This window comes from Carex rostrata, chromosome 24 (assembly GCF_964058835.1).
Source record: "Carex rostrata chromosome 24, lpCarRost1.2, whole genome shotgun sequence".
In the NCBI taxonomy this organism is placed as follows: Eukaryota; Viridiplantae; Streptophyta; class Magnoliopsida; order Poales; family Cyperaceae; genus Carex; species Carex rostrata.
Genome location: NC_135941.1, coordinates 7,735,989 through 7,761,928, shown reverse-complemented (window position 1 = coordinate 7,761,928; position 25,940 = coordinate 7,735,989). Strand labels below are relative to the sequence as shown.

The 25,940-nt window shown below is 34.4% G+C and overlaps 2 protein-coding genes across 3 annotated transcripts; one reads left to right on the top strand and one right to left on the bottom strand.

Annotated features, from left to right (window-relative positions):
* The first annotated feature begins 2,152 nt into the window (after nucleotides 1-2,152).
* LOC144575418 (peptidyl serine alpha-galactosyltransferase) lies at nucleotides 2,153-9,032 on the top strand. Of its 2 annotated transcripts, none has more exons than XM_078325555.1 (8): nucleotides 2,153-2,547; nucleotides 3,099-3,269; nucleotides 3,592-3,835; nucleotides 4,713-4,913; nucleotides 5,328-5,800; nucleotides 6,557-6,721; nucleotides 7,150-7,393; nucleotides 8,389-9,032. In XM_078325555.1, the coding sequence occupies exons 1-8, from the start codon at nucleotides 2,225-2,227 to the stop codon at nucleotides 8,932-8,934; spliced, it is 2,367 nt and encodes a 788-aa protein (XP_078181681.1). In that variant the 5' UTR covers nucleotides 2,153-2,224; the 3' UTR covers nucleotides 8,935-9,032. The 2 variants fall into 2 exon arrangements, with proteins under 2 accessions (XP_078181681.1, XP_078181682.1); XM_078325556.1 differs by having other exon boundaries at nucleotides 2,470-2,608.
* A 3,078-nt stretch (nucleotides 9,033-12,110) lies between these two features.
* On the bottom strand, nucleotides 12,111-16,426 carry LOC144575419 (two-component response regulator ORR26-like). The gene is made up of 5 exons (XM_078325557.1): nucleotides 16,137-16,426; nucleotides 14,155-14,307; nucleotides 13,506-13,877; nucleotides 13,153-13,229; nucleotides 12,111-13,035 (listed from the first exon to the last, which is right to left on the bottom strand). Exons 1-5 carry the CDS (start codon nucleotides 16,252-16,254, stop codon nucleotides 12,163-12,165), a joined length of 1,593 nt encoding a protein of 530 aa, XP_078181683.1. The 5' UTR covers nucleotides 16,255-16,426; the 3' UTR covers nucleotides 12,111-12,162.
* Nucleotides 16,427-25,940: the final 9,514 nt, after the last annotated feature.

Below are 25,940 nucleotides of genomic sequence, written 5' to 3'. Positions count from 1 at the left end.
TAATCAAACTGTTCATCGACCCCTTTCACTGCTCTCCTTATATTTTGTTCAATGCCTCCGTTGCTCTCCGCTTCTGTTTCTGATTCTTTTATTTCCACTTCAAGAAACATGTTCCCAATTAAACGACTCGTGCAATAGTATCGGAGCCATTCTCTTCCGAAAATTCACATAATTTTATTTTATCACGAAGAAGAAAGTATAAAATAGTATAATATAAATTTGTCAAAATGCACTACACAAATATTTCCTTGACATAATTAAACTACTTGATATGTAGTGTATTTACTCCTAAATTTTGCAATTAACAAAACAATTAAAAGATATCTAAACCTCTTACATGTGTTGTAGACGATTTAAACTCGCCAAAGTTAATTTTTGAAAGTTAATTTAGCGACTTTAAATATCTAGTAATAATTTCATTATAACAAAAAATATGTCAAATGATCCTCCATATCGATCTAAATTCATTTATTTTCATAAAATCATCTAAACTACTCTAATTAACTAATCCTAATTATACCTTTATCTCATTATTCATCTCTTTTCATAACCGAATTCGTTTTCGTCCAATAACCACCGCACTCCAATACAGATTTACTCACTGTTACACTCCAATGACTCATTTGCCTTTCTTTCTTATATTGTCGCCATAGTCAAACACATGTTATGTTATTACTCAGTCTTTTGTCGCCACCGCCCACCGGTATTGCTATATATAATATTCTACATATATATATATATAATATCATCTTTTAGAAGTTAGATTTATTTTATTATTTAGTCAATTCAATTGTTCCAAACAGACTAAGTAATAAAATATTAAGATATACTTACGAAAACTTATGACATATATTAATTGAATAACAATCAAGACGCAGTTTTAAACAAAGAATAATTGAATTGGACTCGAAACATTTTTTTTTTTGCCAAAGTAAACTTTTGTTTGTTGAACTCCAGCCTCATAATTTTTTTTAATATTATATAGCATAAATAAATTTTAAATTTTAAATTAATGAGACATTTTTGTCTGAATTTTGAAAGTCCGAGTCATTAATAAATTTTTAGGATCTACTTTTTATAAAAGATTGGAAAAGAAATTTCCACAAATTATATATATATATTTTCAATATGAAAAAGATTATATTACTTTATTTCCTATTCCTATAACATATATATTTTTTTAATGAAGATAATATTGACGCCTTAAGCTCATCTTGATAGGAAATTATTAATAAATGACAAATTGATATAAATACATGAAATTTCAACCAATTCCTGGAACGAGTCTTACGGAGAGGTAATGAAAGAGATGAATAAATAAGTGAAACCAAGCGAATATAATTATTCTATATTATAAAAATATATTAAGAATAAAACTTTATTTTAAATTATTTGTACAGGTTTGTTTTAATTTAATCATTTGAACATAATATTAGCATTTTTAGTACATTTGAAACATATCATATCATATCATAGCATATTAGTTATTTAATTTATTACAATAATATTACTTATGGAACTTTTCATAAACTTATATTTTGTTATACAAATTTAAGTACGAATGTAATAAATAAGTGAATCTTTTATAAGATTTAAATATAAAATTTGATAAATGATCGAATATATAGATTATATCCTCATTTATTTACGGAGATTCGGATGAGATCATAGCATTTTAGTACATTTATTTACGGATCGTAGCATATTAGTTATTTAATTTACTAAAATAATATTACTTATGGAACTTTTCATAAACTTATATTTTGTTATTTAAATAAGTGAGCCTTTTATAAGATTTACATATAAAATATAATAAATTATCGAATATATATATTAGTCAGATTAGAATTTGATTGTATTTTAAGTTTTTAATCAAAACGAAGCATGAACATCTCCATCAATACTGTATTGATTAGCAATTGCAAGATAGTTGTCAAATTGAAAGTGATCACTAATTACAAAATAAATACATTCATAAAAAAATAATAATTACAAAATTTTACTTTTTAAAAAATAATAACCATGAATTTTTTCATATAAAAGTGCTTTTAAAAGCTTTATTCAAATTTTAAAAGAATTCGATATCTATAAAAATAAATATAAATTGTCAACAAGCACTTTGCAATACTTTGCAATTGCATTTGGAGATTGCTCTCCCAACAAAACACATTCTATTATTGTCAACCTCTTCCAAAGCTGACATGAAGATCGGATCTCTCTAGCAATGCGAGCACCAATCCCCACCTTCCTCCTCCTCTTCCTTCTCCATCTCCTGCTCACGGCACTGACATCGGCGCAGGAGGCCGGAAAGGAAAGAGAAGACAAGTTGCCATGGCGGATGCACACATTGTTCTCCGTCGAGTGCCAAGACTACTTCGACTGGCAGACGGTGGGCCTGGTGCACAGCCTCAGAAAGGCTAACCAGCCAGGGCCCATCACCCGGCTTCTTTCCTGTACCCAGGATGAGCTCAGCCGGTACCGAGGGAAGAACCTGGCACCTACCTTGCTCGTTCCTTCCATGAGCCGCCATCCCCGCACTGGCGATTGGTGAGTTACAGCTCAGTTGGGTTTTAAGGATTTGAGTTTTCAACAGGAATTTGGTAAATAGGTGAATTTTTCTCTTTGAGAAGAGGGCAAGCACAGCCTGCACTTGCTATTCAATTCATGGGAGCCACAGCTCCTCCTAAAAATTGATTTAGATGTACAAACTATCGGTGGTAATTGGGATAAACTGGTAAAAAATTTTAGTTAACCATCACCCTTATAGTAAGATGCCCAGCGGGTGATATACTGGTAAAAATGTTATCATGCATCTTATAGTTTGATGATATTTTAACTTCGTTGTGGCAATTTTTCGGTCTGAAAGAAAGAACTTGAGTGGGGTACTTTCTGAACTGAGATCCAATTTAATTAAAAGATAAAATACCTGGGTTGGTTTTCAACGGAAGAATAATGAACTAAAACCCCAAGAATTGCTTATCAATTACTGAATACTAAGTTGATCTCTTTTCTGAAAGATAAAATCCTTGGTGGCCACTAAAAGCAAGCACTCTTGAGAAAATGTATGTAAAATAAATTTGCTGTTTTTAATTTCTTAGGTATCCTGCTATTAACAAGCCAGCAGGGGTTGTTCATTGGCTGGAGAACAGCCAAGATGCTCAGAATGTCGATTGGGTTGTCATCTTGGACGCTGATATGATAGTTCGAGGCCCACTAATTCCATGGGAACTTGGAGCCAAGAAAGGGAAGCCAGTAGCTGCCTACTACGGGTATCAGTATTAATGCATGTTTTCCTGTTGGTATAAGATGGAGATATTAGAATGCAAAGTGGAGCTGTTGACTTACAACAGCTGGGAATATCCTCAGTACCCTACCTTCATTGCTTTGTTTAGTAAACATGAGGGCAATATGGACATTTGTTGAGATATTGAGGGGGACGCTATGGGGACTTCTCATTTATTTATCACAATATGCTGGGGAAATATTTTAATTAAGTTCAAGAGAAAACTTCCCTGTCTATTTGATCATCATTTTTCTTTCTTCTACTTGGAAGAAAAAGGAATTTTGTAAGCAAAAACTTCATTCATGCAGATACTTGAAGGGTTGTGACAACATTCTGGCAAAGCTGCACACAACACATCCCGAGTGGTGTGACAAAGTTGGTGGGATCCTGGCCATGCACATAGATGACCTGAGGGCATTAGCACCCCTTTGGCTGTCAAAGACTGAAGAGGTGAGGGAGGATCGGGCGCACTGGTCGACAAATATTACTGGTGATATCTACGGCATGGGCTGGATCAGTGAGATGTATGGCTACTCCTTTGGTGCTGCTGAAGTAAGCTCAATGCTTCTTTTCCTTATGTTGGGAAAAATGGGATGATTTTTGGCATATGAAACTAGGGTGTTCTTAAGCTCACCAAACTTATGGTGAGCTTAACTCCTAAACCTATTAAAATGACTTCAAACAATGAATCCAAACTGTTGAGACCGGTCTACTTCATGAGTGATGCGCTTACATATCATATTTATCAATTTTAGACTTAATTTAGTATAAATTGAAGCAGTAAAAAAAAGAATGCTTACAAGTTAATTTTAATGCGTTCAATTTTCATCATTTTTTGACCACTTGACTTTATAATAAATTAATTCTATAGTTTATAAATTTGACATGTAAACACATCACTTATGAAATAGATCCGTTTCAACGGTTCAGATTCGTCATTTGAAGTCCATCCGGTAGATTTTGGAGTAAGCTCACAAAGAACTTGGTGAACTTAAGAACACCCTAGTTTGACTCAAGTATTATTATTCTTTTTTTCAAGGTAAAAAAAAGCTGTATCATACTGGCAAATAATGTTCTTATATCTGGAAGTAAGACTTGCAAATAAGAGGGTGTTTCTAGGTTAGCATGATGGAAAAACTAGTCTCTGTTAAATATTGATACAAAGGCACAATGGTTCTTTTGTTTGATTTGACCTTATTTAAGTCATAAATATTATCTTTGGAAACTGTTGACTTTATTTGTAAAGAATTTTTAAAGAAAAACTCTGGAACAGATGCATTCTCCATCATCTAGTAGTATAATATAAAAAAATTGTGTTATTTTCATGTGTTTAAGTTTTAGAGCAGCTATTGCATAACGCATGATTTATCATTTTCTCTGGATAAATGTTCTAATCTCCAACGTGTAACAATTCAATCTTGTCGGCTAGGTTGGTCTTCACCATCAGATAAATGACGATATAATGATCTACCCAGGTTACATCCCTAGACCAGAAGTGGAGCCGATTCTCATGCACTATGGTTTGCCATTTAAAGTCGGTAACTGGTCCTTCAGCAAGTTAGAACACCATGAAGATGGTATTGTATATGATTGTAATCGGCTATTCCCACCACCACCTTTCCCCAGAGAGGTATATACTTTTTCAAATTTGCTGATAAACAAAAAGACACCTTTTTTGTGTAATATTACCATACCATTAAAAGCTGTACATATCATTTAATTCTGGTTTATGGAGGAGAATTGGCTGAAATTTCTGATGGGCAATGTTTTTGGTTAAATTTGACAGTGCTGCCCCTAATGAGTAATGACTACTTCCTTGCTGTTTCTTTTCTCTCTCTCTTACTTTTCTTTGGAAGTGAATGTAAACCGAATAAAACTTATTTGTTCATTAAATAAAGAAACAAGAGGATTATATTTGAAGAGTCATTTTATCCACTATGTATTCTTTCCGGGTTGATTCTTGCTTCTGTTTTTTCGCTCTTTATTGTTGTGCTTATCAAAAGCAGTCATATTAACTGCTAGTTATGTTGGTGCTAGCATGCAGGTCGAGATGCTGGAGCCTGATCCAAACAAAAGGCGCAGTTTATTCATAAGCATAGAATGCATTAATACTCTAAATGAAGGGCTTCTATTACACCACCTCTCGGCTGGTTGCTCCAAGCCGGGATGGTCAAAGTATTTGAGCTTTCTGAAGAGCAACCGTTTTAAAGAACTAACCAAGCCAAAGTACTTGAACCAACCACAGAAATATACAAAAGTTTTTAACAAAAATAGAATAGTAGGTGAATTGCAAGGCAGAAGGCCAAAGATACACACACTTTTTTCAACAGAATGCTCAACATATTTTGACTGGCAGACGGTAGGGTTCATGCATAGTTTTAGATTGAGTGGGCAACCTGGTGGTGTTACAAGGCTGCTGAGTTGTACTGACGAGGATTTGAAGATGTACAAGGGACGTGATCTTGCACCCACCCACTATGTGCCTTCAATGACTCAACATCCACTGACAGGAGACATGTGACTTTTTTTGTTACCTATCAATTTTTTAAGAGTAGGGTTAAACTGTTACATTGTTTTTGTGTCCCAATCATGTCTCACATCCTTATCTCCATTTTCAAAGTTCAAAGAGTCAATTCGAACCGTTCAAAATGATCTCCATATTAAAATGTGTTTGGAGACCAAATTTTATATTTTTTAGAATTTTTTACTAATATTTTAGGGTCTTCTGAAAAACAGTGGTTTTGTACCTATCTATAAAATAGTGAAAGATTTCCAAAAAATATAAAATTTGGTTCCAAGCACGTTTTAATATGGAGATCATGTTAAGCGGCTCATATTGGCTGTTTGGACTTTGGAAGCGGAGATAAGGATGTGAGGCATGATTGGGGCACAGAAACAACAGAGTATTTTAACCCTACTCATTTTTTAATATCAGCTTGTTTGTACTGGTGCTGGTGGGTTCCTCACCTGTATGGGCAGGCACTTGTACCAAAATTTGCAAGTTTGCTTGGTTTAGCTTCCTTTCTAAAATTAAAATTTGATTGTACTGATATCGCCATCATAATGCATATATTTTGTTTGCCCCAAGCTGTGGTTACTGGCCAGTACATACCAGTTTATACACGTAACAGACCTCACACAGGATTGCATAATTTTAATCCTCCTTATAACCAACGATAAGATCTCGTGGGTTCATGACAGGGGAATGGTGTTGATTAGTAAACGTACAGTTTAGTTAGAGAAATGAAAGGGTGATTTTCCTATATCTTGAAGGTACCCGGCAATTAATAAGCCAGCAGCAGTTCTCCACTGGCTCTATCATGTTAAGACTGATGCTGAGTATATTGTAATTTTGGATGCTGATATGATCATGCGAGGCCCCATTACCCCATGGGAGTATGGTGCTAGCCCTGGCCATCCTGTTTCTGCCCCTTATGGGTAAGTGACTTTAAATTAAGGCTGCATTTATTATACATGGTGTTTCATGTATCCATGCAATACTTTTACTGGAAATCCTATTATATAAGACCTCTTTGGTGCCAGCTCTAATAAGATATGTTCTTGCACTTTGGACTGCCGCTTAGTGTTTAAGGCTTGAGTTAACTTTGCATTTTGGTCACATGGGTAATATCTTGTTACCAAAAGGACAGTTGATTAAATTATTTTGAGTTAGATTTTTAACTTCTAACAGAATATGTCTGTACCATCAGGTAATTACATTAACACAAAGGTGAGGCGTAATTTTCAAGCATGTAAAACAAACCTTTCCTTTGTGTTACAAAAAAACTTAATGGTTCTGATGCAATGTAATGCAGGCTCTAATGTTCTTCTATATCTGTGATAATATCTTCTGTTCTTTGAATCAGATACCTTATTGGGTGTGACAATGTGCTAGCAAAGATCCACACTCGAAATCCTTCTTTCTGTGAAAAGGTGGGAGGTGTGATAATAATGCACATAGATGACCTCAAGAGGTTTGCAATGCTATGGTTCCACAAGTCAGAGGAGGTGCGTGCTGACAAGGAGCATTATGCTACAAATATTACAGGCGATATTTATGCATCTGGTTGGATCAGCGAGATGTATGGTTATTCTTTTGCCGCTGCTGAGGTGAGAAAATATTACTTCAAATGATAATTAATTTTCGTTTTGAACTATCAGGCAAATTCAAATTTAATCAACAATAATACTTGGCTTTTTTCCAGTAAAACACAATATTTTATGGTGGTTTATACAGCCTGACATTGGTCATACTCATATTTCTCATTTGGCAAATAGCAGTGTTTTATTTATGTGAGACATATCATATGTGCTGAAAACACCAAAGCTCGAGTTTTTGTGTGAAAAGGTAATTAGAGCGAAGCTAGTGCGAGCTTAATTAAGCTCGATAGGGGATTTGTGAGCTTACCTCAAAAACTATAATATCAGTTTCAAGTGGCAAATTCAAACTATTGATCTTGATGTATTTGAAGAGTCAAGTGCCCACGTTTCAAAATTTCATTTTCTTGACTTTGTTGTGTGTAAGATATTATTGAAAAATGAATTCACCAAAATTCATTGTTAATCTCTTTATCTTGTATAAAACAAACTCAAAAAATAGAAAATTTGAAATATTGACACTTAGTCTATCAAATAGATCAAGATCAACGGTTCATAGTTGTTTTTTGAGGCTAATTTGACTATTTTCTAAATTACACTCAGGAACTCTTTGGTGGATTTAATCTTGTACTAGCTTACTCTGGTAAAAATTGACAATTCTGCCCCGTAGTCCTATGAGCTATTTTTTTGCTAAAGCTCAAATTGAATTAAATATCATGGCAAGCCATGTGTGGTGTTAGGCTCCAAGTTTATATTCTCTTATTAGAATTATATTTATGAAGCAATTGAATGGATTTAAAATAGCAAATGTAGAGCCATTTATTTGAACATAGTTTTAGCTATTGGTGATTGTAAATGTCGTAAATCCGGTGTTTTTTGCTCAACAAATACAACATAAAAATAATAGATTAGAAAGAGTGAAAACTATATTTTTGTCCTTGTTACAGATTTTTTTTTTTTTTTAATAACTACTGAAGTTTCCTAAAGGCTAAATCTCTGTTCTCCAGCTCAAACTAAGGCACATTATAAGGAGGGATATAATGCTATATCCTGGTTATGAGCCGGAACCTGGGGCCAGCATCCGTGTCTTCCATTATGGGTTAAGATTTAGCGTGGGGAATTGGAGCTTTGATAAGGCTGATTGGAGATATACCGACATGGTCAACACTTGCTGGGCTAATTTTCCTGACCCGCCTGACCCATCTTCAATTGCAACAGAAAATCCAAATGAGAGAGCGAGGGATCTTCTCAGCATTGAATGCGCAAAGGCACTTAACACTGCCCTCTATTTGCACCACCAGAGAAGGAAATGCCCAATTGGAGAGAAGAAGCTAGAGGAGAAATTGCCAGTGGATACAATGGTGTCTGATGTTAATTCTACATTAGATATCTCCTCGCCTGTACATAGGTTTAAAGCAGTAGATAGGTCTCATATGAGATGGAGGGTTGCACTATGGGGAATTTCTGTTTTAGGGTTTTTGGTTGTGACTTCTGTTGTGCTTTCTGGCCGCAAAAAAGCAAGGTCAAAGCCAAGGTCTCACAAAAATATATAGGAAAATTGGTGCAAATAAAGAAAACTGTCTTGATGTAACATCTCAAAATTTTGAATTATCATTTGATAGTTATTATTAAATTCATTCACAATTCTTAAGAGCTTTAGTGTTCTACAGTAAAACGTAATTAGGAGAAGTCTTGCATTGATTTGGCTTGTTTAGTTAATTATTTAGTGATCATATATATACGAGGAGGGTTCAAATGCCTCCATTTCTTGTGCCTCCATTATGCCTTCATTTTTAAAAACTTTAATAACTCAAAATTTAGATCTTAAAATTCTTCATTTTTAAAAACTTTAATAACTCAAAATTTAGATCTTAAAATTCAAAATAAAACCGTTGGATATGAGCTATATCATTTTATCTATGCACGTGTAAAAAATTATGGCATTTCAACTTTGTTTTGCTTGTCATCTTGAACTTGTAAAAATGTATACTAATGTAGACAATTTTTAGACGTTGATTTTTTAACTTATTGATTCACATAAAAGCAAAATCAAAATGTGATAATTTTTTATGGGCACATAAAGAAAATAGCATAGATCACATCTAACGGTTTTATTTTGACGTTTAAGTTTTAAATTTTGAGTTATTTAAATTTTTAAAAATGGAGGTACGATAGAGGCACAAAAAATGGAGGCATTTGAACCCTCCTCTCTCTCTCTATATATTTTTTGAGGAGGGTTCAAATGCACCCAAATGCACCATATTCTTTTTCTCTATTTTCAAAGTCCGAATAGTCAATCCGAACCGTTAGATGCGATATATATATTAAGATGTGCTTGGAGACCAAATTTTACATTTTTGGAATTTTTTTACTATTTATTAAGCCACTTTGAAAAATCACTGATCCAATGGTCCAGAAAATGTAAAATCAGCGATTTTCAAAGTGACTTAATAAATAGTAAACAAATTCCAAAAAATGTAAAATTTTGTCTCCAAGCACATCTTAATATATAGATCGCATCTAACGGTCCAGATTGACTATTCGGACTTTGAAAACGAAGAAAAAATATTTGAAAGATAGAGTGCATTTGGGTGCACAAAAATTTGGGTGCATTTGAACCCTCATATTTTTTTGGTAGATAGTCCACATGCATTATAACTTGTGAACGAAAGATTTCAACAAAATATTATACCAACTTTTAGTGAACAAAAGAGAAACATAAATTAATTCTTTGAAAAAAATATAAATTTTTATGAGATAATATGTTTGAACAAAAGAGAAACATAAACTAATTCTTTTGAAAATAAAATATAAATTGTTATGAGACAATATGTTTGAAGTTGAGATTGAATTTGTCCGTTTGTCTCCAAGTGCTTCATTAACATAAAAATAACAAAATACATTTTCCCACAATATTGTTAATAAAACTCTAATAGGTACTCTAATTTCATCTAACTGACAAATAGAAACAAATATATTTTCTTTTTATTTAACATTAAGGGACTTAATTAAATTTTTGACTAACATAGAAGTTGTAAAATTAAAGAATATTATCAAACACAAATAATTTTCCACAAACACGGATTTAAGAAACTAAGAGTAAATGTTTGGTGTACATAAATATAGTTTTTAACAAAATCAGGTTGATTAAATATTAAAATTTACAATCTGTAATATAGAAAAGAGAGCAAATTTTACTGAACTAAGTTATTCAAAATTATAATCAATGGAGAAGAACAACAAGAATAAATGTTTCATAAGATTTTCATTTCAATCACATTATGCGCAAAACTATATTCCACTCATTACAAGAAACTTTTTATATCTGGGTCTAAACCAAAGAAAATTCTGCAAAAATATGAAAAAAAAAATCCAAATCAGATATCTATAACAGAAGATATAACCTAAAATATACAACTACACTCTACAGGAATTTTCCATGATTACACAACTTAAGAGGATTTTATATACAAATATAAACCGCATCTGAACTAACATCTCAGCTGTACAGTTTTAGAATGTAGAGAAAGGGAAACAAAGAGGAGGTAAAGATGATAAAGATAAAAATGTACATATGCATTGAAAGCTGCAAGTGAATAAAGGCTTCGATCATAAAGGCAGAGTGATCGGAAGGAAATGCGTCCCGGAAGCGGGAGAGAATGAGGTTCAAACATTAAATTGAATTGGAATTCAGAGGCAATGCGTGATCAGAAGCGAATTCAGACCCCTATGCATTCATCTTCTCCTCTGTTCTCTTCTCACTAGTTGCACAGAGGTGAGATTAATCGATCCTAAGCAGCGTCAGCTCCGATGAGGCATCTAGTAGCTGAGTATGTATCCTCTGAGATATCTAATATTTTGTGTGACCGACGTGTCTGGTGCCTATTCGGGATAGCGCAAGGGGGCCAGTATTATTTGAGCTTTGAGATTTGTGTAGAATGTATTTGAACGGCTGAGATTCTCCAAAATGTCACGCAAAATATGTGATATCTCAGAGGATGCGAATTCCTAGTAGCTTCCACGATGCATGGCCTTCAATTAATATGTTGGTCATTCAATCTAATCTCCTTTTCTATATGTTATCTGAAACTCTAAAAATCAGGATTTGATGACAATTTTTACAGTTTGAATGAAATTTGTGAATTGTGTTCTCCTCGAATTTGCTTTGAGCAAACAATTTAAATTCTTTTCTACTGTAAACGAACTTATTTATTTTTCTTCAATGCTCCTCATCAGAGTCTAAATGTGTTGAACAATTCGAGCTTAGAATGTTGAAGAGACTAAATATTTCATAGTGAAAGCAGCGGCGAAACTAGAAGCTTTTGATAAAGGGGACTGAGAATTAAAATACAAAATGTAGTGGGTGAGATTTGAACTCAAAACCTTTGAACAACAAGATAAAGCTCTAACTACTACACTACAAGGAAACATTTTATTATTATTGAGAGGGGTTGGACTATATAGAAAGTTCTGAAAAAAATAAAATTTAACTAAATTTTAATATATATGACTAAAATTTTAAAATCATAGAGGTAACTTAGCTACTAAGCTACCTTTTCAATACATCCGCCCCTGTTAATGATCATATAAAGTTTCTCAAGTGTACAGCTACAATGATTTAACTATATTATCACAGCGGTATATGAAGTGGATAGACTGTACATTTGCATCCATCCACCACTAGTTAAGGATACTTTAATTACTAACAATTTAGCCTTAGCACAAACTCTTGCAAAACCCACATAAAATTAAAGGAGCACAAAAACTCCTTATTAATTGGTTCAAGCAAAAAGACACTCGTCTATTAGTGGGTAATCAAACAACTCAGATCCGTCACACCAGTTACTACCACTCTCTACCTCACTCTGAAACAAGTCAATGCTATTCATCAGATCCACATTCTCAAAACAACCAATCTCTTGGAGAGAGGAATAAAGGTTCAAATCTTCAGGTAAAGGAACCAGATCCGAACCTGTTATCAGTCCCTGTACTTCAGCACGGCGACAGGATTGTTCAAAGAAAGAACCCTTAATACCTGGTAACCCGTCAAATCCTAAACTGGATCCATCTACTGTACATGTCAAAGGGGAAATTGCCTTGATGCAATCCATCAGTGCCGGTTTCACATCCAATAAATCCCCTGTTTCATTTTGCATGTTAATGGAAATTACTGAAGGTGCACTTGTGTACAAGTCGGGTTTGGGCAGGCACGAATAGTCACCTAATAAATCACACCGATCGTGGTCATGTTTTGGGTATTGCATGAACTGCACTAAAGGAAGGCTTCCGGTCCAATTTGGGTGCGGGTGCTTCGATGTGGTTAATGGTTCTGAAGTCTTGATCATCTCTGCACTCGGTACTGTGCCCGCGAAGGAAAGTAACATGCCTAGTGGAGGCACACTCGAGGTTTTTTTCTTGACTTTAATCTCTTCTTCAAAGTGGCTGGTGGGTTTAATAGGTTGTGTTTCGGTTTCTGGAGCAATGAATCCAAACCCGGGACTGGGTTTGGAAGTGGTGCTTTGTTGTACTTGAGGAGATGTTTTTAGGTCAGCTTTTGCGGGTGGTTCTTTTGGATTAAATTCTGCCCGTCTGTTATTGCCCAAAGTAGAGTCTTCATTCTGCTTCTGAAGCCTGCTCAGGTAGAGACGGTATTTCTGCAAATCGGAACATAAAGAAAAAAAAGGTACTTTCTTTAATTGTGTTCACTCTGTTCCAAATTGTATGGATATAAATTTGTTCAAGTGTTACAAAGGTTGCTGTTACTAAGATACCTGGAGGTGGCTTGCCACATTCTCTCTTGTTAAACCTGGGACATTCATCAAGTCCAAGATTTTCTTGGGACCTACCTCTGCAAAGAATATAATTTATTTACTCATGGGGAATATCAAATAGAAGAATAAATATTAAGAAATTCAACTAAAAATAGCCTGGCCTTGATATTTTCAAAAGAGCTAAACTAATGAACACTAGCCATCACATTTTGCTTCCCCTTTTCTCTGGCATTGTTTTGTGCTTAGTTACGCTAAGACTAAACAGAAAAACACAAAATGTATTGATCAAAACTGAAAGATAATAACTATCATTAGTCACAATATTGTCTTCTTTAACAAAAAACGATACTTACTATCGAAACCAATTTGGTTAACGGCACTGACAAACTTCTGGTGCAGATCCACTGACCAAACAACTCTTGCCTTCTTGGACGCACTCTGATCACTCCCATCCTGGTCACTGTACTCCTCCTTGCGCTTCTTGTCTTCACGCGTCAACAAACCCCTTTCCTCAAACCCCTCAAACCCTGCCTCCTGAATTAATTGTAGATCATCACAGGTGAACTCATGACCCTCGATCTCCTTCACCTCATGCATCTTCTTGCGGTAGACATGCTGCCAGATGTTGCGCAGTTCCTTCATGCGTACCGGCTTTAGGAGGTAATCGCATGCTCCATGCTGCACCCCTTTCATCACTCTACTTGTTTCCCCATCTATAGACATCACTGTAGTGAAACATTATTTATTTAAAGTTAAGAGCTTATTTAACATGAAGTTGTGAGTTGCACACACTTTTAGTAATAGCTAATGATTCAATACTGTTTCTTGTGCATTTTGATATTACTTCTATCCTAATTATTTTGCAATATTGTTATGACTACCAAAATAAGCATTGTCTAGCATCATTGGTGACAGAGCAGGGAACTATGGCACTTCTAATTTAGTGAGAAACACTAAATTAGAGCTAAATATAGTTGATAATTGGAAAAAGAGAAGACTAACTTATAACAGGTAGATCCATTTCTAGGCCGATATGTTCGAGAAGTTTGAAACCGTCCATATCTGGCATGTTGACATCACTAATCACAATGTCGAACTTGTTTTTCCTTTCTCGAAGAATTTCTAAAGCTACTCTTGCTAAGCCACATGTAGTAACTGCATGCAGTAATTAAAAGCATCAGAAAAGATCATGGTGAGGATTCGGAATTATCATCAGTATTGATATCATTTTCTTTCTCTTAACATTTTAATTATTCATGATTTCAGTAAAATTCGGTGGAATTATTTCCACTATTATAAAAAATATATATATTTTTAATTATTCAATTGAAATATATAACCCCAATACTGTATTCAATGGAGAGGATCTTGAAATAACTTATTTACTTTATTTATATAAAAAATTTAACTACAGCTAGCGTTTTCCCAAGTAGGGAGCGTTGTTTGTTTCTTATTCAAAGCAGAAAGAGTTAGCAATATATAGATTATGGGAACTCATTGAAACAGTTCAATTGATAAATGCTTTCTGGTGCTAGGAGACAGTTTATGATGATGAAAAACTTATTTGACAAAGATGACAACTAACAAAAAATGGTTATTTGAAGATGTAAAGTTGTAGACATTTTCTTTATAGTTTAGATATGCTGTATACTTTAATTTAAAAACGAAATAATCATTCGTCAAACGATTTGAAAAAAAGAGTTTAAATATTATTCTATCAACACTTGATCAGTGACCAATATATATGCACCAGATTTTGATATACAACCGATCTAAAGTATAATAAATAATTTACAATTTTACTTCTTTTTCTAAATTGTTGTTTTATCAGTTTCATGGTTGTCAAATACATTTGACTGTCAGTATATCCTTCCAAAAAGCTATTGAAGAAGTTACTGCTAGATTTAAAACGAAAAGAAGAATCAGAGAAGTTACTAAAAAAACAAAACGATGTGGCAAATTCAAAAGAAGAATCAGAGAAGTTACTGCTATATATATATATATATTTTTAAGTAAGGTTGTGTAGCAGATAGTTTTTGTATTATCTTTAATTAAAATGCAATTATCAAAATGAGAAACAGAGTCCAAAACATAAGTATCGAAAGATAAATAATCAATTTTTTTGCTGAAACAAAGCTATCTCCAACTTTATATAACATTGGGCGAATGGATCAAAAAATAATCAAAGAAAAGCTTTATTCTTTGTGTGGACAGAGAATAGTGAAAGGAATGGAAGAAGAGGGACGTAAAATTTCATAAATTATTTCTGTTTGGTTTGAACTTTTATTTAACCTCCAAAATCAGGGTGTAACGGAAGGAAATTTTTTTGCAACCAACTTAGAAAATTGTTATATATATAATAATAATAATAATATAGTATTAGTAATAGTAATAGTAATAATATAAGTATATAACTACTACTACTACTATTATTATTATTATTATACCAACCTTCCTTCGCTTTTTATTGACTAATCTCTGTGTCATTGACCGCCTTTCCCTTCACCTCCAACTTCTAGTTTGAAAGATATATGAGGAGACTAACACCACAAGGGAAAGTATTTTTTTTTCTATTGCTGGTATCTTGGAAGTTGACCAGAAAATATTTGTGAATAGATTAGCCGTAAAGATGAAGGATTTGATTTGATTTGGAACAGAAGAAGTGTGTAGCTTATAGCTTTGCCATGCCCATGCATATAGATAGGATAGTGATACAGGGAATGGTATATATGTAGCAAAATCAAAAGCACACTTAATTAGGATATGCCTCAATTAATCAATCCCCAATCAAGTAATCAATCAATCAATAAAAAAAAAGGTGATAACCTATATATATATATCTAGATCGATGTCTGAGAGCAACGTACACTTGATTGATTCAAGTTGAACCATGTATGAAGGAAGGGAAGGGAAGGGAAGGGAAGGGAAGGGAAGATGCAACGAAAATCTGAAGAAAGAAAATCAAATCCGACCAGTACAGGTACCTTCATAGGAGCACTTTCGAAGCATCTTCTCCAAAATCTTGAGCCAGGTGGGATCATCATCCACCACTAAAACCCTAAGACCCATGGGGAAAGCCTCGCTTCGAGACTGGCTCTCCATACCTCTCTTAATTTCCCTCCCTCCCTCCCTTGTCTGATTCTTCTTTTGAATTTTCCTTTTAATTTCTTGTGTGACTGGAAAAGGGATTAAGGTTTGATGGGAATTAAAAGGGCCAAGTGGAAGTGGATGCTTGAGCGGAGGTGAGGGTGAGGCATTGAAGTGTCTGATGAATATTGGCGCTCTTTACTTAAAATAAAATTGGCACCTTTATTCCTCTCCTCACTTGCTAAGTGCGCCAGACCGATCGAGAGTTCGAGACGAGACTCGAGAGGCAGCAGCTTTGATCCAATTCTTCCTCAAATTTCTACCATGTCATAATGCATGCTACCATCCTGTAACACTGTGTAGCGGATACACCATTCCAATGCTTGTTATCCGTTACATACTGCCACGCGCGTGTTTGCGTCTGTGGACGATACAAATCCAATTGTGCATCCGCCGCAGAGTATCCAGCTGTATGAGGCTGCCCATCGTTACTTGTTTCAGTGCGTTTCCTCTGAGATATCTAATTTTTGTGTGACAGACGTGTCAGGTGCCTATTCGCCGATAGCGCAAGGGCCAGTATTATTTGAGCTTCGAGATTCGTGCAGAACTTAATTGAACAGTTGAGATTTTCCAAAAAGTCACGCAAAATATGAGATACCTCAGAGTTGTAAATTCATTGTTATTTATGTATTGCATACTTGTGCAATGCATTTTGCGGGTTCCATTTTTTTCCTTTTTGGACAAGAAGAAAGCAATTCGAATTAATATATATATATATATATACGAGCAAGATGTTAGATGTTTTTTTGTGCGAATAATTTCACTCTTAAAATTTGAATAAAAAAAAATGTCTAAATCGATATTTACTTAATTAGGTTCATTGTAGCTTCAATTTTTGTTTTGCAACTGCAAAATGTAAGTATCTATTCAGAGTTAAAAGTTATTTTCATACTCCAATCATATGAACTTCTTATTACAAAATAATCGATCCAAATTGTTCAACACAATCTTGATAATCAAATGTTACGGCTGAAATTCCCTACTCTTGGAGATCAAATTGTTTTTATATCTCAATCATGTCTCATATTCTTATTTTCCTTTTTAAATTTCAAACAGTTAATCCGAATAGCTCAATATAATTTCCATATTAAAATGTACTTGGAGATCAATTTTTAAAAAATTTGTACTACTTTTTAATAGATAAAAATAATTATTGTTCAGAAGAATTCATCTAATTATACAATATATAATTTGATCTCTGTATATATTCTTAAAGTACAACTTAATTACCATTATTTTCATTTCTAATTTAATTATCTTACTAACACAAACTCTTTATCAAATAATTTAAGAGGAGGGTTCAAATGCATCCATGTTTTTGTGCCTCCATCATGCCTCCATCTCTCTTCATTATTTTCAAAGTTCAAACAGTCGATCCGAACCGCTCAACCTAACCTCCATACTAAAATATGTTTGGAGACCAAATTTTATATTTTTAGGAATTTTTTTACTATTTTTTTAGATAGGTAAAAAAATACTGTTTTTAGATGGTTCAGATTTACTGATTTTGTACCTATCTAAGAAAATAGTAAAAAAATTCCTAAAAATATAAAATTTGGTCTCCAAACATATTTTAGTATGGAGGTTAGGTTGAACGGTTCGGATCGACTGTTTGAACTTTGAAAATAATAGAGAGAGATGGAAGCATGATGAATGCACAAAAACATGGAGGCATTTGAACCCTCCTCATAATTTAATCCTAGTAAGTTAAGTAGTAACCGATAGTTTTGACATTGATTGCATGATTTTAGAATTCAGAAATATAACAGAGGATATGCACTTTCTTTCCTTTTATATCACCAAGGACCCTGATCACTATCTAAAAAAAAGGGAATTGGAAAAGGAAGGAAAAGAAAAGAGGATGGAAAGAAGAAACCTGTAATGGCCAATGTTACCAAAATGGAATATGTTTGGCCGGCCAATTTATTTTATGTTGGGAAATGTTCTACGGCCATAATTCATCGCTCTCTGTGTAGCAATATATATGTACCATGATATTGTTCTTTAGTTTATCACAGTGTTCTTAATAGCTAGTTATAGCGAAGCTATAGCAGTTATAGTGATTTTGGACCTAAAAAGCTAAGTTACATAGTAAAACTGCGTTAATCGAGCTACGGCCGCTATAGCGCATAGCGTGTAACGGTAATAGCGGTCAGCTATACTACATGAACTTATTATTATTATTTTGCAATTTCAATGGACTTTAAAGTCCAAACCAAAATTAAATTACATGTTTTTTTTTAATTAAGAAACTATATTAATAAATTTGAACATTGTGTGTTGGACTATATCAATTAAATTATTAATATCATGCATTAATTGTGCGTTGGGCTCTTCAGAAACTAAATAAAACCTAATCCCTGAGAAATTGAAATGAAACCAAACTCTTGTATATCGAAGGATAAAGGAGGTCTAACAAGGACTTCTTAATTCGGTACTCCTACAAGTATATATTGATCCATTAATTTGGTACTCCAAGTAAGGTCTAACTAAGGACTTCTTGATTAATTTGGTGTTTTTTTTTTCTATAAAACTTGAGATAATGTTTATTATTAGTAGAAATAAAATATAATTTTTGAAAAGAAAAAAAAAATGCTATGTATGATATATAGCTGTGCTATTCGTTAAAGCTTTTTTTTTGTCTCCCCGCTATGCCGCTATAAATACTATTTAGAACCTTGGTTTATCATGTAGTTTACATTACAAAATCTAACTTAAAATAATTTTGAGGATGTAATTATATACTTAAATATTGGAAGCTTTATCAATAAGGTATAGTTAAATAAAATTAAATTCATAATTTTATGAGGGCTTGTAAAAAATTAAGAAGTTTTTTAAACTATATTTAGAAAATCAAATCAAATCAAATAAATTTGAATGGGGTACTTACATAAAATTAAAATGAGTCTCAAACAAACTTAAAATCTTAGTGTGCCACGCATCTTTACGTGCAAAACTAATCGTTTGCCCATTTACAAAATTTGCACCTTAAGAAAATATTCATGTTGTTTCGTCTAGCAAAGTAACCTTAAGTGAGGTTAAACTTCTAATTGACAAATATGTAAAAATATTAAGAGTGAGGCTATGGTATTATGAGGTTAAACTTCTCGTTTTCAAAGTTTAAACAATTAATCTGAATTGTTTAACATGATTTTCATATGAAAATTTGATCTACAAAAATTTAAACAGTTAATCTGAACTGTTCAACATGATCTCAATATGAAAATGTGCTTGTAAATCAAATTTTACATTTTTTTTAAAATGTTACTATTTTTTTAGATAGGTAGAAAATCAATTGATCTAAAAAATTCTAGACCATTCAAAAATGAATAATCATTTCTGTACCCGCGCTACAGTAATTGCATTTAGAGGAATGATGTATTATGGTCCCCACTAATTATATTGTATCCACTAATTATAGATATAAATACTTGTGTTCTTTGAACTATATACTTCAAGATTTGACTATTAATATTAAAAAAAAAGTTATAGATCTAGAACGATTGCGGTCCCCACAAGCAATTATGGCAGTTTAGGTGCGAGTACGATGTCAGAAATTTCAAAAATAGGTGCGGGTACAATTATTTAAAAATAATTAATTTATCATTTACATTGTTTACTATATAGATATAAATACTTGTATTCTTTGAACTATATAGTTCAAGATTTGACTATTAATATTTTAAAATAAAGTTACAGATCTAGAACAGTTGTGGTCCCACAAGTAATTATGGCAGTTTAGGTGCGGGTACGACATCAGAAATTTCAAAAAAAAGTGCGGGTATGATTATTTAAAAATAATTAATTTATCATTTACATTGTTTACTATATAGATATAAATATTTTTGTTCTTTGGACTACATACTTCAAGATTTGACTATTAATATTAAAAACAAGTTACATCAGTTTGATCCCCACAAACAGTTATATATGGCAGTTTAAGTGCGGATAATGTAGCGCGGGTACTCATATCAGCTTCCTTCAAAAATAGTGCATTTCTACCTATCTTAAAAATATGTAAAAAATTCTAAAACTGTAATTTTTAATCTACAAGTACATTTTCATATAAAACTCATGTTAAATGGTGCATATCAACTATTTAAATAAAAAAAATTTTAAAAAAATTTATAGTACAAATGAATACGCATTATTCATAATAATTCATAGTACCATAGCCTCACTCAAATATTATTATATATTATTTTTCTAATGAGTCTGTAGGTTGTAGGCAGATCATGTATTACCTCAGGTAGAGGATACGTACAATGAGGAAACAACGATCTAGATTTAGTTCCAAGTCAGATATAAAATAAATCAATGCTAACTGTAAATATAAGAGTCCGTTTTAAAATTTGTGTCACAATTACAAAATAGTGGATTTAGTAATTGCACCCTCAGATAAACTGAGAGGATATTCACTATTTCAATATATATATCAATTTTTACTCAAATTTGGACTCAGATATTTGTATTTGTTTTGAAATATAAATATTTTAAATATTCTTACTATATGTCCGAATGATCTATAAAACCGCTCAACATGAGCTACTATAGGGCTGAAAACGGATATGTATAATCCGCTTTGAATCCGGAAATAATCCGAATTCAAATTAAACGGATACAGATAATTTTTAGAAGGGTGCAAAAATATATGAATACGAATACAGATTCGGATAGAAATGTATAAACGGATCATATATCGACATGTAAAAAATAATAATAAATATTGAAAACCCATTAAAAGAGTTCCGGCCAGACCCAAATTCATAACCCATTATCTGAGTCAGATCCGAATTGAGGACCCATTATCTGAGTGTCGAACTTGTCAAGTTAAAAGATCAACATCCCTAGCTAGCTTCTTTTATAGGGGGGATATGTTTTCATATTCCTAATTAAGCTTTATAATTAATTAAGGAGACTAATGCTTTACAGGGGAGTGTTTGTTGGATGCATTTAATAAGTGATATATATATATATGTTGGTCTGTTGAATACTTGAAGTTGAATGTGACATAAAATTAAGAGTAAAGATGTTGTCCCCTTGAATCTGTTCCCTATCTGTCCCCCTAACAACTTTCCTTTTTTATTCTCTCATGTGGTCAAAACCCATCCTTTTCAATCTTCTTTTAGAAAGAAAACAAAAAAAAATTCAACATAACTCAAAACTCACCATGTTCTTCTCCTCTACTGCTCGCCACCATCTACCCACGCCGACGGTTGTGATGGCGGTCAAGATCCGGCGAGGCGAGCGTGGTGCACCGTCGAGATTCGGTGAGGAGAGCGTGGTGCACCGTCGAGATCCGGCGAGGAGAGCGTGGTGCACCGTCGAGATCAGACGAGGAGAGCGTGGCGCACCGTCGAGATCTGACGAGGAGAGCATGGTGCACCGTCAAGATTCGGTGGGGAGAGCGTGGTGCACCATTGGAGGGGGTCCATGCTAGCCCAGCGAAGGTTGTCACAGTGCAACATATGAATACTTTATTAGTTAGATATGAATACTTCAGTTATTAGATATGCATACTTCATATTACATATGAATACTTCTTAGAAGAGGTGAGATGAGAGAGATGAATCTGACTTTGAATTTTGAATTGTATAAATTATTTCGAACATGTATGAATACTTCGTAATCGTCAGTATGAATAATTCTTTAGTTAGATATGAATACTTCATTGTTTTAGATATGCATACTAGTATGTTGAGAATATTTCTTGGTCCCAATCTGGGCAGGTGTGAATATTATTAGTGTCAGATGTGAATATTGTTAGTGTCATGTGTGAATACTTCATTAGTTAGATATGAATAATTATATATATGAATATTTCATTTGTTAGATATTGAGTACTTCATTAGTTAGATATGAATACTTCATTTGTTAGATATGCATACTTCATGTTAGATATGAATACTTCTTGGAAGAGGTGGGTGAGAGAGATGAATTTGACAATGAATTTTGAATTGTATAAATTATTTCGAACATGTATGAATACTTCGTAATTGTCAGTATGAATACTTCTTGGAAGAGGTGGGTGAGAGAGATGAATTTGACAATGAATTTTGAATTGTATAAATTATTTCGAACATGTATGAATACTTCGTAATTTTCAGTATGAATACTTCTTGGAAGAGGTGGGTGAGAGAGATGAATTTGACAATGAATTTTGAATTGTATAAATTATTTCGAACATGTATGAATACTTCGTAATTGTCAGTATGAATACTTCTTGGAAGAGGTGAGGTGAGAGAGATGAATTTGACTTTGAATTTTGAATTGTATAAATTATTTCAAACATATATGAATACTTCGTAATCGTCAGTATGAATACTTCATTTGTTTATATATGAATACTTCTTTATTTAGATATGAATAATATATAGATTCGCTATAGTGGTCCCCAATCTTGGCAAATGTCGCTTTCAGACGATTGCGGTCCCCAATCCAGGCTGTCACAAGATGTCAGCGGTCCCCCTGGTCGTTACTGGTCCCCTCCAGCTTGTGTTTACATATGACGAATGCAACTGATAATAAGTATGAATACTATAAATTCATAGGTATGAATACTATACGTTTTGACTATTAATAAAATAACATTAATCTTGCTCTTTGGTGGTAGTTAGCACATTTTAACTATTTTTTTTTGTCTTTTAGTGCGGGGGACAGATAGGGGACTGAAGTAGGGGGACTGTTAGTCGATCCCTAAAATTAAAGAAGGTAGCTAGTGAATTTGCGAAATTTATTTATACACGAAGCTTACATTAATTGTCTCTCCTTCTCTTCCTTCCGTTTTCTTTCAAAATTTACGATTCTAAAGTAATCGAGCCCCATCAACAGAGAGTGCGTATCCTCTAAGATATCTCATATTTTGCGTGACCGACCGACGTGTCGGGTGCCTATTCAGGGATAGCGTAGGGGGCCAGTATTATTTGAGCTTTGAGATTCGATCAGAAGTATTTGAACGGTTGAGATTTTCCAAAAAGTCACGCAAAATTTGAGATATCTCAGAGGATGCGAATTCATCAACAGAATCCCCTTTGTTTGCTCGCCTTTTTTCCAAGTCGGTATTAAATTATTTCCTTAAATCACGGCCATTTTTTTAATACCCAAAAAAAAAAATTACCAAACTAACCATTGTATCATTTTTTTTTACCTAGACCGCTTGGTTTATGGGCGGTCCAAATCTCTAGTGAACCACCTGGGGCTGAAGCGGTCCACTAGGGACCTGACCGCCCACTGCCTGAGCGGTTCACAATGGATCCATTAAACGGGCACGCGATCGTCTCTCTCTGTCTCGCGATCTCCTCTCTGTCTCTCTTGATCCCCTCTTTGTCTCTCCCGATCCCCTCTCTGCTTCACTCGCGACAGAAGAAAAAAGAAAGAAAAGAAAACCCTACCCAGCGCCGCTCCGCCACCCCGCCACTGCTCCTCTTCACAGCAGTCCTTCTCCCTCAGTGACTCGGATCTGTTGGTGGTCATAATTCCACAACACCAACCTCCATCACATGCCATAAATATTTTCTCGTATGTTGGATCCTCGTTGATATCTCTGAGATTATTTTTGTCCACCTTCATTAAGTAGAGATTTGTTTTTGACATGTACTACACAAAAATAAGGAAATAAAATAATATAAGTAAACAATTGTACTAAAAAATCGTATACAAATACAATAATATATGTAAACAATTGAAATATATATACCTTTGCAAAATCTCTAGTCATCTCTTCCACCCTTCTCGGCTTCTTCTTTTTGCAATTCCGTTTAAATGTTTCTAGAACCCACTTGTCGCCCCCGGTTGCCTTGGAAAGGTTCTCTGCAACGTGTTGCATACACAACCTGTGCACACACTCACCAGTACGTGTTGCCCAACCGAATTCTTCATGATCAAAAACATATTTGATTCCTTTGTGCTGGTCTGATATCACACTGAAAAACTTCTCTGGCCCAACCACCCGTCTTCTTAAAAACTGCATGAAGAATCATCAGTTTTCACCATCCTCTTTCTGAACAATTGCAAAGGCCAAATGCAACAACTGATTCTCAGCATCATATGCACATGCTATCAGTAGCCTCCCCTCGTAACAGCCAGACATGAAGCATGCATCAATTCTGATAACGCGTTTGATGTATGACATAGCTTGAATACAAGGACCAAAAGCCCATGCTATGCCCTTGAATTGTTGAGCTCCCTTTATTAGTACTCCCTTCCGGTCATAGAAGGGGTCATGCCACCGCTCATATACAGTGCCGGGATTTGCACTTGCCATGGCCTAGAGCAATGGTGCCAGAAAGTTGTATGAATCCTTCCAACTACCGAATATTCTGCAAACCGCAAATTCACGCCCTCTCTACAGCTTGTTGTATTTTGGAATTACATGCTGGTATTTGCGTCTGACGACCCTAACCACCTCCTTAATGCTCATCGATGGGTCTTCCTTAATGTCTATCTCAATTGCATCGGCAATTAGTGATGTCGTCAGCTGTGCATGGTCTGTCCTTGTGGACGCAGACTTGCATGTATGAGGTGGTTCACACTTCTTAATCATGTATGCTACCCTCTTACCCGCAGGGGTTGCAGAAAGGCAGAACTTGCAACGCAGGGCGGTTGCACAAATCACAACCAACCTTCCTCGGTCCCTTCTGTCTATTTTACTTTCCCAATTGTTGTGAACATGAGTCTCATTGATTTTCTTCACAAGTTCCTCTATGTTGGTATAAAGTTGCCCTGGGGCAAGTTCTTGATTGTATACAACACGAGGACCGAAGTAACTAATAGTTGCCTCTTCCAAAGCTGTGGTATCGTTGAATGTGGCAACCAGATGTCTAGTCCCCCGATCTCTAATAAAAAAATTGTCTTCCCTGGGTAAACCTGGTTCATCTGCATCACCATCTGATAAGTCATCAGATTCCCAAACCCCTTAGTATTCATTCCCCGTTTCCATTTCTTTTTTTGGTATGGCATCAATCCCATCAACATCAATCTCAGTATCATTTCAATTGACGTGTAACTGTACCGGTTTTGACTCTGGTATGGTTAGAAATCTGGTGATTATGGGTGCCTGTCTGGGTGGTGGTGGTGGTAATTCTTCAGTAAACTCAAAGGAGTTATGGTACATATGGTTTTCATAACCGGAGTCATGGACTCATGGTACCCCTGGTTGTCATAACTAGAGTCATCGTACCCCTGGTTGTCATAACCTGAAGGTCCAGCCTGGGAAACCCTAGAAGGTCCAACCCCGGGGAACCCTCTTCGAATATAATTCCATTACCGGGACCCTGCTACTTTCAAATTGAGTGTACACAACACTCCACAAATTCGCATCTGTTATAGGATACCTCACAAAGCAAGGTCTACCCCCCACCCCACCCCTTTGTGTGTCAATCCGTGTAGCCAATTCTATTTCATACTGGTTGGGATTTACAGTAGTATTTTCGTATACTAGTTGCTTAAGTTTCTGAAATGTGGTACTTTCATTAACCCGGAAGTCTTTTTTTTTATAACCTGGTAGCGAAATTAACCTGGAAGTCAAATGCGGCATTTTTCATGTAATACACGCCATCTGCACCCTTAATTAGATTGCCACCCATATGCAGTGCAACTAACATTTTTCCTTCACAACCTACATTTAAAAAGTAATTAAATAA